The following is a 12,329-nucleotide window of genomic DNA, read 5'->3' as shown; positions in this document are numbered from 1 at the left end:
ACACTGAATTCGTCAATTTACACAATAAATGTCGTCAAAATGGAATTTGAATGGAAAGATCTTCGATATTTGAAAATATTCAAATCTCTTTCACAAGTAAGAAAAATGGTTAGCTCGGGCACACGGACACGTTCAAAACGCACTTCCATCGGTTTATATCTTCAGTTGGTTTAGCAAAGCGTCCACAGAAGAAAATCATTTTACCTTAATAAACTTTTAGCCCTAGGGAAAGTACCCTAGTGGAAATAATAAGTTAGCCTGCGGCGCGGTGGTGAGGGCTTTTTGCTGTTTATATTTTTTATTTACGTGAAAGTTGGATTTATAGAGTTACGGTTCAAGCGGTGGATAGATTTATCAGCGATGGAGAGTGAATGACAAGTAATCCTGGGAAGCTCGAAGCAGATGGCGCTAGTGTAGTCGGCGGTCATTTGCGTCACGTGACATCTATGTAATACAGATTTATAGAGTTACGGTTCAAGCGGTGGATAGGTTTATCAACGATGGAGAATGAATGACAAGTAATCTGGGAAGCTCGAAGCTGATGGCGCTAGTGTAGTCGGCGGTCATTTGCGTCACGTGACATCTATGTAATACAGATTTATAGAGTTACGGTTCAAGCGGTGGATAGGTTTATCAGTAATGGATTTTGTATGGAATTCGATACGTGTTTTTATTCTTAAGATTACCCACTTTTAACATTGAAAAACGCCAGGTAAAATGTTAGCATCTCATCACTAATGTTATAGTATTGAACCAAATCGCACAAATATATCCACGACTGCACCTGTTAAAAAATTTACCAGTATTTAAAAACCTGCATTACGACGTTTTTATCGGTTCTAATGCGAATGTGGACCAGGGCTGCCGATGCATATGTCCTAAAATGTGGAGATGAAAAGATATTCCAATTCCCCACAAGTACCTTTACCTACAAAACGAATCAAAATTCTATTTAAATTACCATTTATTTTCGAATTTTCTCTTTCGTTCAGGCTTTATAAATAGTTTTTCTTTTAATTTACTTTAAAAAAACTAAATATAATACAATCCCACAATTTTTGTAAAAATATATTATTTTTCAATATTGTTGGATAATCAATAAAAACCCAGAATCCCTACAAAAAATTCTCCCCGAAAAAACCCGATTCTTGGAAAATCCTCGCAATTTAGGGAATTGTCCACGAATTAATAACCCTGGGGCGAGTGTTGTTGTCCATAATAATAATAACCATAGATATATTACTCACGTAGACTGGTTCTTATAAATAGGCCGCTTCAGCTCTACTAACCCAACGGTGTGTTTTAATGAGATGGTGTTTTATTCGTTTTTAAATTACGAATTATAAATTCTGCGTGTGAGAATATAATATATAATAATTCAGAATCAACGTTTGTTGATCAATATGAAGATATTTGCTACGCCATAATATTTTTCACTGGAGTTCCTTATTGGGAAAAATGAAGACTTAACCCCTGGTGTACCAATGAATCCAACTAGTATTTGCCAGTAGCTCACCGCATTTGCCTAGATTTTATGGTATTTTGAACCTTAAAAATGATGCTGTCATATAAAAATATATTTTATTCGCTCGGCAAGGAATCTACAGGAAAGCTACTTATTTTATAGTGAAAAACGCGTTTTTAGCCTGAAAATCTAATAAAACTCAAAAACATTTTGGAATGTCTTCATTGCATTATATACCTATATTTATAACATAAAACAAAATAAAAACACTTATTTGGGTATAAGTAGCTATCCTGGAGAAAACAACATAAAATAGAAATATAAAATTTTCCTAAATATATAAACACATCATCTGGTAAGACGGTAAAATTTACAGAACATGTTTTCTGAAAAAAACAAGTAAGTTACTACGAAGATAGTGTCAGTCGGCGTACGGCGTGGCATTTTCACGGATTAAAAAGTTGTTCATAACCTCAACTTAAATTATGTCAGATTGTTTTCCTATTGGCTTATATATCTACATACATTTTTAACACAATAAGATAAAAAATACGTTTTGCTGTAATATGAATCTAGCACGTCCTTCACTAGTATTCTAGAAATACCAGTGCCTACGGACATGCGGTAGGAAAGTGCTATAATTTATTTGGGTCTACGTGTGAAATATAAGGGTGTAAAGGTTCAAAAGTTTTGCCTCATTTCGCGATACTTTAAACTTCTTTACAACACTTTCTAAAGAAATAAGCCGGAACGGTCCCCTGGAACTAGAATTGGTAAATTCTATTTAGGTCGGGTACTGAATCCATGTATTATATATCTATTATATTTTTTCATGAATTTCTTTGATTAGGCAACACTGTTAAAAACACTTTAAAAACTCTCCTTCTTTTGTAAATGTAAATTCATTTCTCAATTTGAAATACACTTAATGATCGGGAGATTTCAATAATTACTTCGGTTCGTTTGAGATTACTATTACGAGTAAGTTTATTGTCGTGAGATATTAAGTTTTTCTGTTGCGTGAGTGAACTCGTACTGAGATGTTCGCTTGATGATCGGCTAGCATCGGCTGTACCTACTCGTAACCATTTGGGTATGGCCGACAAGTTGTCTCTGTCATGTGGCGTAACTACTGCTACCTATGGAGGCATCTTAAAATTAAATATCAATAACTTAAATATACACCGTCTAATGGAGCGATATTGAAATTACAGCTATTAGTATACTATATTAAATAACAAATAAATTACCGGTTAGTAGCCGAGTGTTCAAATGTATTATTACACAAACAACCTTTTTTATGTTTTACTTTGCCTTCGCGCAGGTATGTTTAAATTCTTTTAAAATGGTAATGATTTAACGGGCAAAAATATTCAGGGATATGCCCCGCCAGAGGAAGGTTCGCCGCACGAAGGAGCTAATTATGAAGAATTACTTTAATTCGGTCACGACAAGTCGTTAATTACTAAATTAAACGCGAACCCTGTTAATGTCCAACTCTCTCACCCTGTAACGGGCACTGAAATAAAGCGCTATACGTCACTTTATAACGTTCTAGTATAAAGCAATACACACAGTGGCGAAACTATACCATCGGGGGCCCGTTGCAAATTCATTGGATGTGGGCTCCCCAGTAAAAATCACAGTCGCGTTGTAATTTATTTTTTATAAATAAATGACTTATGAAGTTACCCAACAGTATTACTAATATTGTGTGCATTTTCATTTTCAAAAGCATAGGTATTACATATGTAGGTATAATGAAAAAACAATTTAGTCTTTACAAGATATTTATTAATGAAATTCTTTTCTTCGAGCTTTCTGTTCCGCAAAAGTATCAATAAAGTCATCAAAGTTTAAACATCGGCTCATTGAATTTTCAATAGACAGAATAGCCAAGTTACGTAGCGCTTGTCTTGTCCCATTGATTTTCTTAAATATGTTTTTATTAATTTTACTTTCGAAAAACACCTTTCGGCATTACCTGTAGTCACAGAAATTGTAACAAATTTAAAAGATTAAGATTAATTCAGTACATACTTCAGGAAAGCTGCACGACATAAAATGATTCTTTATTGTTAATAAATCAGAAAGTTCTCTAATGCACGAAGCCTTTTCTATTTCGTCTCTGAAGGTGGACCGAAAACTGAAAATTTCCCTGGCAAATGATTCAGATATGTCATTTTTATATATATCAACAAATTCTAGAGCTTTTTATAAGAGATCAGTGTCATTTAAATTTTGCAAAGTGGCAGGTTGCAAAACACTGAAATTGGAAACAATTTCATTAATTGGAAGGAAACGCGATTTCAGTTGATTAATTATGATGTCTGTGGGACTACTTTATTTCCTCCCACATGTGGCAATACTATCGTGAATTAATCCGCCGCTAGACGCAAGCGAGCACGAGAAGAGAAATCTCCATTCCTGTTTCAACCTTCAATCCTACCGCCACTCTCTCTACTCTTTCTGCCACCGTCTCCGCGTTCTGTAAAATATCTGTTGTAATATTCGTCCTCACGAATAATTTTAATTAATTGTGCAGACACTCATTTCAATCTGCCATCTCCTGAACACAATTTACGGTTCGGGCAGCCACCGTAAATTACAAATAAGCATAGCTCTCATACAGCCACACATCGCCGCCACATGTCCAATACTCGACAAAATACGTTAACTTTTTTAACAACCTTTCGGGATCTTGGAGACGCTCATATTCGCAAAGTTCGTCAAAATGGCGTTTCACCTTCCACTGACGGGTTTTAGAAAATTCAGGGTTGATGGACCACTTTTCTGCTTTTAACTTGTCCAATTCTTCCAGACAAATTTTCAAAGTTTTAAGGCATTTTAAAAATCGATGGCTTTGGACTGAAGTGCTTTAGAGGCTGCATCGATAGTTTTTAGAATTTTGCAATGGAAAACCAATAACATAATAAAACTGTAGCTCTCGATCTTCTTCTTGATTGAAAAATCTTCATTTGTTTCATCCGATTTGCAATTTAACAGAATTGTTTTCGCTAGCGCTTTTTGGACTTCAACAAACCGAACTTTTAAAGCAAAAATAGCAACATAACGTCCTGACCATCTAGTAGGGTTCAATGTTTTTAATGTTATCGAAGTTGAAGAATCCCCTTCACGATCAGATATAAAACTTGATAAGATATTCCATCTTTTGATACTATGCCCAAAAAAATTATAAATTTGTTGAACTGTTTCAAAAAAATGTTGCATATCAATAACCTCTCTTACTGCATCATTATGTACTAGATTTGAGTTATGAGAAGCACAGTGTAGAAATGTAATATATATATTTGTACAGCGCCCTTGAGGTGATTTTGCCCAAACGCGGCGCTATACAAATCATCCAATTATTATTATTATTATACCGCATTAAGCTCGATATCTTTTATTTATGAGTTTTTGAACTCCACCATAAGTGCCTTTCATTGTGTTAGCACCATCATATCCTTGTCCCCGACACTTATTTAGAAGTATATTTTTATGATTTATGGATTTAATAATTTGGTTGGACATTGCGGGGATTTACAAAAGGGTGCGGCATTTATGTCATGTATGAGTGCATTTTCTATTTTTAGAACCAGAAAAGAAATAAACTCATTTTGTATTTTTGAACTTAGTATTTTATCTGGCCTTTTGATTTACTTAAAAACTCTTGTAAAATCGGATCGTATTTTGCTAATAACTCGACAATACTCAAAAAATTTCCTCGGGAACTAGGATCATTGCAATCTGCCTTTTCTCTGTGGCCACGAAAGGCTAAATTACACGTTGAAAGAGTCAGAGTAACATCAAGGAGTTTAGAGAGTACTTGGCGCCAAAAATATTTTTTTTCTTGATCATGAATCTAGTTCCATGTAAACGGCATTTTTGATACGTTAAACAAGAATCCAGGTGAATTTTACATGTGTCGTGTCTTTCTATGGCGTCTACCGTATGTTTCCAGACGTCATAACCTTCCATCCAAACATTTTGTATTTTTTTAGATGCCCGATTTGCGAATAACCTATATGGCCTTTAGTTTTGTCTAATTTAGTTGCTTTTATATACTTATATAAAATTTATAATTTTTACTAAATTTTGTTAAAAATGTTAGTTTACTTCTGAGTTCGCGGCCCCCACGGAGCCGGTGACATTTAGCTAGCCCTGCTACCCTATAGTGAATACACACTATAAATAATTTATCTGTGAACTAGCTGACGTGAACCCAGCGTAGCTGGTGGTTATCTTTAGAGGATTGACAATATAGACCAGCGCGGACTTTTCTGTAGGCCTTTTGAAGATGCACAATTCCGTAATACATTATTTTGATGTATCTCATAAGTTTTAGCCAGCGTTCGCAATGTAAGCGCCTGAAAATATATTTTTACGACTTGATTACAAAACATTGATTTTCTCTGCTTTCTTTAAATAAAATGCACATGTATTATATACATAAACCTTCCGGAAGAATTTTTCTAAATGATAATGAAACCCTTATCAAAATCTGTTGGACATCAGAAGAACTAAGCGCACAAACAGATGCGGATGGCGACTTTATTTTATAATACTCGTATTTGGAGATGCTATGGGTAATGTTGAGTCTCCGGGTTTTTCTCACAAACTCTCTTAGTCAATAAAACACAGGTTTCAAAAAACCACTTTGGACTTTTTTGTGATAGATTAACAATGGGCTGTGATGTCTTAACTAACAGGCGGTTGTAATAATCTGGACCTTGAGATTGCCACCTTCTTCATTCCCATATTATTCTCGATAGCTAATGTAATCTATGGCTAACTTAATATACTAATTTAGTGCTATCATACCAATTATGTATTTTATACTCCCCAAACGAACACAAAACAAATGCAAACACACTGCAGTGTCATTGGATCTCGTACTTTCAATCTTTTACCGAAAAATATTCATTACTAAACTTCCTCAATATTTAAAAGACTTAAAATTATGGCTTTTCGATGCAACAGTTGAAACTTTTTTTATTTAATTTGTATCAATTTATGTTTCTCATAAAATATTCACCATATATTACACTAAACACTTATAACTTCACTTTACACTATTGTAAACACTTTTTATACAAACCGCTTAGACAAAATGTAATCTTGTTTTTGTTTTATATGCCAACAGTTTGTTTATTTCTAGGTACAATAATATAATAACTTTATATACAGGGTGTATCGGCACGTACCCGACAAACTTTAACCAGCTTTTCCTTAGCACTTTTGGAGTAAAAAATGTTACAGGCACTTTGCTGTCCGGTAACATTTTTTTCAGTTGAAAACAAAAAGGATAAAAAAATCCACACTCCGTCACTGTCATTGGCATTGTTTCTCGTGTTCAACAGCTGTTATTAGCAAGTGTGTCAAAAAGCGTGTTCGCTCTTTCATACACACTAAATAATAATAGCTAAAAATGAGACGAATGGTGCCATGCCATTTCGTTGTGATCGTAAAAGCGCGCTAATGTAGGTACGTACGTATATTATTCAACGAAAATCGAATAAAATATTGCCAGGTGGGTTTTGAAAACTTTGACAAGGGATAAAACAGTGGTGACATGTGGTGAAAATATGAATAATAATTTTTTTATTAAAAAAAATGTTTCCGGACAGCAAAGTGCCCATAACATTTTTTACTCCAAATGTGCAAAGGAATAGCTGGTTAAAGTTTGTCGGGTACGTGCCAATACACCCTGTATAATACCATAATTACCCACGCACAGGCTGCGCCTTAGTGGGTTCCAATTATTTGTATTGATTTATATAATATTGTATGTAATTAATGTAAAAGTTGGTAAAAATAAAGAAATTAAAAAAAAAAATGATATAGTTAGGAGAAAAATGTCTGAGATTTCTAGTAAAGAAAGATTACTAGCAAGGCGATTCACAGCGGCGTGGAACATTCGGAATGAAGAAAAATCACGCAGTCCTTTTGTAGTTGTCTACAAGATTGGAATTCCCGCTTGTCAGCCGCCTGTTTTGATTTACACAAATCATCAAAAAGCATGTTTAATTTTATTTTGTGAAGTTCAGACACAAATATCTAACTGTTTTCGACTCAATTTCTGAAAAACTTAATTTGCCACACTATGCAATTTTCATATCCAAAAGTATGTAGGATATTTTGAACTTTTAAACAGTTTTTACATATGATTTTGCATTACTTCGCAGCGCTTTTTCTCAATTCTACATGAATTACATACTGCAACTTTCGAAACCAGAACGTTCGGAAATAGAAAATGCCTTCGCTGACGTTACGACCTGCGCCTGTACAAAAGTTTTCAAAAAAAAATCTTCGTATCAAAATATATTCGTCAACACAAAAATTTTAATAATTACTCCTTTATTATCTTAATTTTTTTTTTCGAGAATAAAAAAAACTGTGAATATAAAAATCTCGCTCGAACATTCTGAGTTTTTCAATTTTTTTCCGCCATACTTCAGTGACATATTATTTGCCTGAAAGTATACTGAGATCTCTGAGACGTACGTGTGATAAAACGTTGTATGAACGTGTTAAAAATGAGGAGATTCTAAAATAATGAAAAGCTGATGTTAGCGTAATGTAAGATTAAGTAAGCTACGCGATAGTCTGGGCATGTAGAGCGGATGAAGGAGGAAAGGGGAGAAGGAGAATATCTGATGCAAAAGTTGATGGTAGAGGAATACTTTAGTCGGATCATATAAAATGTTAGAATAACAGAAGAGAATTTATGACACGATGTATAAATTCTAATGAAGCAAGGAGTGTGGGCTAAAAAGTAGTGACGGTCTATCAGAATCTAACCTCACCCTACCAAGAAATGGTTACATACTTAATGATAAAACCATCATGTGCAGAATTATCTTCAAATATATGTCACCTCGCGGCTTTACTCATAAACAATACGGTAAGCTCAAAGACGTCATAGCAGTACCGCACTTAGGATTGGTGCAGCGATAGAACGCGATATAATGGCGGCAATTTTGATGCGGGCTCTAGGAAGTAAGCTTTTTTTTGCCAACATAAGCTACGTTTGTTTTATATCTCAATACATTCTATCAATTTAAGACTCGTTTTCTCACTGTTTTAACACCCATTTAATCTGTTGAACTCCATTAGTTAATTTAGTTAATCACAATTTGTAAGCGTCAAAAACGAACCGTTTTTTAACTATCTTATTAATCTTACAACGAATTTTCCACAAAAAATTAAACATTTTACATTACTGAATTCATCATTACGTGGATCCATTGATACTCTTACTCTTTTAAAAACCTACTATACTCTTTTATTAAACCGATTCTTGGCATGAACCGATTATGATTCACTTGATCGTGCCATGTCTTCCTCGGACATCCCCGAAATCTTCTTCCTTTACCTTCCGTGACTCTCCTGACTCTCCTATCTTGGTCCATCCTCTGCAAATTTCCATACCATCATCTATCTATCACTCAATTTGTTAATTGGCTTCCATTTTTGTGAAATCTCATTCTCAAATCTCATAATAAATATACCCTATATATTTCATTGTATTCAGTATTAGAATTTCATGTAGTTGCTTCTCGCACTATTTTTAGTAACTGAGCGTAGCGATGTCCCGTTTTAACTCGACCGCTTGTGTGTTGTATTTCGTATCCGTTCAATCTTGTCAAGATTGGTAGAGCGATGTTGGATAGCATATTTTTATTCTTAGAATAATCAACATTACGCAAGGTGTACTGTTCACAGAACCACTAGTGTACAATTCTTGTCCACAGAGATTGCATCAGTGGGAAATGAATTGCTCTGTTGACTTAATAAATTTTAAAAGAAAATACACATCCATAATATATGAAATAATCTTTTAAAAGAATAAGCTTGTTATAGTGATCATAATTTGTAGGTAAATAAAAAAAAACAATTGTACATTACTTTACAAACCATACGCCCCAAGGATCTCCTTAATTTATATTCTACAGGGTTTTCCAATAAGAGATGTTATTTTGAATAGCCCGCTATTTCCGTAGATGTTACTTTTGAAGCTGTAATTTTTTGACATTTGACAAGTAAAAACTACGTCATTAATAAAAATGGAACAATACACGCTTCAACATCGCATTGAAATTATTAAAATTCACTTGAGTGAATCAAATGCAAATCATCTTGAGTGATGAGGCCAATTTGCACCTCGGTGGCTTAGCCAACAAACAAAATTGTCGCATCTGGGGCTCGGAAAACCTAAGAGTTATTTTTGAAAAGCCTCTCTTTTCTCAAGGTGTGACTTTTTGGTGCGGTTTATGGTCCGGCGGAGTCATTGGACCTTACTTTTTCGAAAATGAGGCTGGAGCAACAGATACGGTGAATGGATTGCGCTATCGAGATTTATTATTAATGATTTTTATAGCCGGAATTGGATGGTATTGATCTGGACAACGTTTACTTTCAACAAGACGGCGCTACGTGCCACACAAGCAACGAAACCATTGATCTTTTACGATTAAATATCAAAATAACACCTCTTATTGGAAAACTCTGTATATAGAGATACAGACTTGTTTCTTCCTTTCACTTTACCCAACACAGGAATCTGATTATCACACACCCAAGTCTTTAAAAAAAAAAGTTTGTAGCAATAAATTAAGTTTTCATTGATGTCACGATTTATATTTTCTGCAACCGGCGCAAAAAATTGTTGGTCCTGCCCTGTTAAATACATATTTTTTCAGCGAAATTTCAACAGGGCGGCCATAAAATATGGTTTTATTATATTTTTAACGACCGCCGTATTGTGTGCGCTTGCTATGTTTTTCCCGGGGACCTTTTCGCATTGTCGGCTTTGCCAGATACGGCGTTATGACAATGCTTTTATTTTTTTTATGCTGAAAATAGAAACCTATTTCGTTTCAGCGAGGGGAATTTTTTTAAGCCTCTTTAAAATATGTTTGGAGTTATTATCCTGAACGGAAGTTATACCTCACGAGAACTCTCCAGTTTGTAAAGTGTATTACTAAACAATAGGTAGTGTTTGCAATCTCGCGTCCTCCAATCCCGCGAAATTTCAGAAATATTTGATCCCGCCGATTTGCGGGATTGAAAAAGATACTAGATTTCCACCAAAACGTGCTGTTTTTGTTTTGTTTTTCGTCCCTATTTGTGTGTAGATTTTAATTGCCTCCGTTATTAGGCGTGCACGATGCATTTTGGGTCTTCCCATTATTTTGACAAATCCAAATTGCCGATTTGTCCGGATGGCCGAGTTTAACCTCTCAAAAGTGTTTTCAGATCACCACAATCTACACATCTGCCCTAACTATGTTCTAAAAGTTGGCTAAAGAAGGAGGAAGCGCAACACGGTATAATAACCCGAAAATCAATAACGATAAATCTTTTGGCCGTTAAAATATCAAAATCTCAAGATGTTCCATCTTCAGAGTTTATCTAAACTAACCGCATATTTCTCTGCATTTCAGACTGAGGTTGAACGCGCAGCTCCGCTTCGAGGGACATGATATCGACAATCTTCGCTATCCTGAAGGATACCAGGAGGCTCCTCTTGCTTATGACGCGGTGTGGTCGGTTGCTTTAGGTAAATACTTCACCTTTCTATCACTTTGTACACAGATACCTAATTTTAAAAGCAACAGGGTGGCAATTGGAAGCCTTTCAACTGTTGATATATCAAGAATCTCTGAGATCGACAAACAGGCGTAGAGTTTTGTAGGTGTAATTATGACCAGAGCCGGTCCTGTGCAGGCGCAATTGGAGCATTCCGCTCCAAGCGCCATCTTGCCAAGGCGCCAAGGAACCAAGGAGCCAAACCACAAAAATAACCTAACACAGCGTCCTTGAAGTTTTGACCGTTTGACTCCGGCCGACTCTGATTATGACAAAAGATAAAGAATTAACACACCGTGTTATAGTGGAAAGCAGTGCAATTAACGTACAGTTTTTTTAATCTTCTGTTTATATTACCTCCATACAGGATTCCCTGAGGAAAATAATTTCTCTTACGGCCTATGTCATCTTTGGGGAAGCTTTGTGAGAATTTTTTTGTAACTTCTTGTTCGCCGGCGTATTCTTAAGAATCCTATTTAAAAAAAAATCTGAATATTACTAGCTTTTCTGGAGAAATATTATGGTAGATTATCTACTATATTCATAAATATACAGGTGTTAAGGGACGTACCTTACTTTAACCAGTGATTCCTGATATTTTTTGGAATAAAAAATGTGATGGAAATTTTTGTTTCCGGTGACTTTTTTTTTCATAAATTTTCAAAAAAAAAATTCAAATATCAATTTTTTCCAGACTTCATTACTGGTCACTTAGTCAAGTAAACGCCCAATCCCTTGCGTCGACCTGATTCCTACTGATTTTTAATGTGTTTAATTAAAGAAAAAAAACATCAAGAATGTCAACGGAGACCAAATTTCTGTTTTCATTTTTTACTCCAAATAATGTCAGGAATCACTGGTTAAAGTAAGTGAAGTGCGTTTCTTAATACCCTGTATAAACACATTACCTGGCAAGACGGTACAATTTACAAAAACATCGTTTTGCAAAAAACAAGTAAGCTATTACTAAAATAGAATCAGCGAAAAAAGCATGGCAAAATTTTTGCGTCGGGGATCAAGAAATGACGGAAAGAAAGGAGATCAAGTTCTGAAAAAGAAAAAAGGTATGAAGGGTGGGTAATCCATCCCTCGCACAGCGGTGTAAGGCGATGGGTGTCCCTCAACCGGCCACTCCCGTTTCGGCCCGTCACGCAGTTTGTGGGCAGAAGTGTCCTACACAAGACTAGGACAAACCTCACCCCATGGTGATGATCTGGCTTGTAAGCCACACAGACCATCAGGGAATAATTAATTCTCTATGAAAAAATGG

General features: G+C 35.2%; 1 protein-coding gene across 1 annotated transcript in view; it reads left to right on the top strand.

The window, feature by feature from the left end:
- Positions 1 to 12,329, top strand: part of GABA-B-R1 (gamma-aminobutyric acid type B receptor subunit 1) — a 462,430-nt gene that overhangs the window by 426,950 nt on the left and 23,151 nt on the right. Inside the window, exon 7 of the mRNA XM_089643299.1 lies at positions 10,915 to 11,030. Coding sequence (XP_089499425.1) covers positions 10,915 to 11,030 — 116 coding nt within the window. The remainder of the gene's footprint in view (positions 1 to 10,914; positions 11,031 to 12,329) is intronic.

The sequence above is a fragment of the Hesperophylax consimilis genome, chromosome 19, assembly GCF_061612785.1.
Source record: "Hesperophylax consimilis isolate HC1 chromosome 19, BYU_Hcon_1.0, whole genome shotgun sequence".
In the NCBI taxonomy this organism is placed as follows: domain Eukaryota; kingdom Metazoa; phylum Arthropoda; class Insecta; order Trichoptera; family Limnephilidae; genus Hesperophylax; species Hesperophylax consimilis.
The sequence above is the reverse complement of the archived record's forward strand: the minus strand, read 5'-3'. Positions and strand labels throughout refer to the sequence as shown.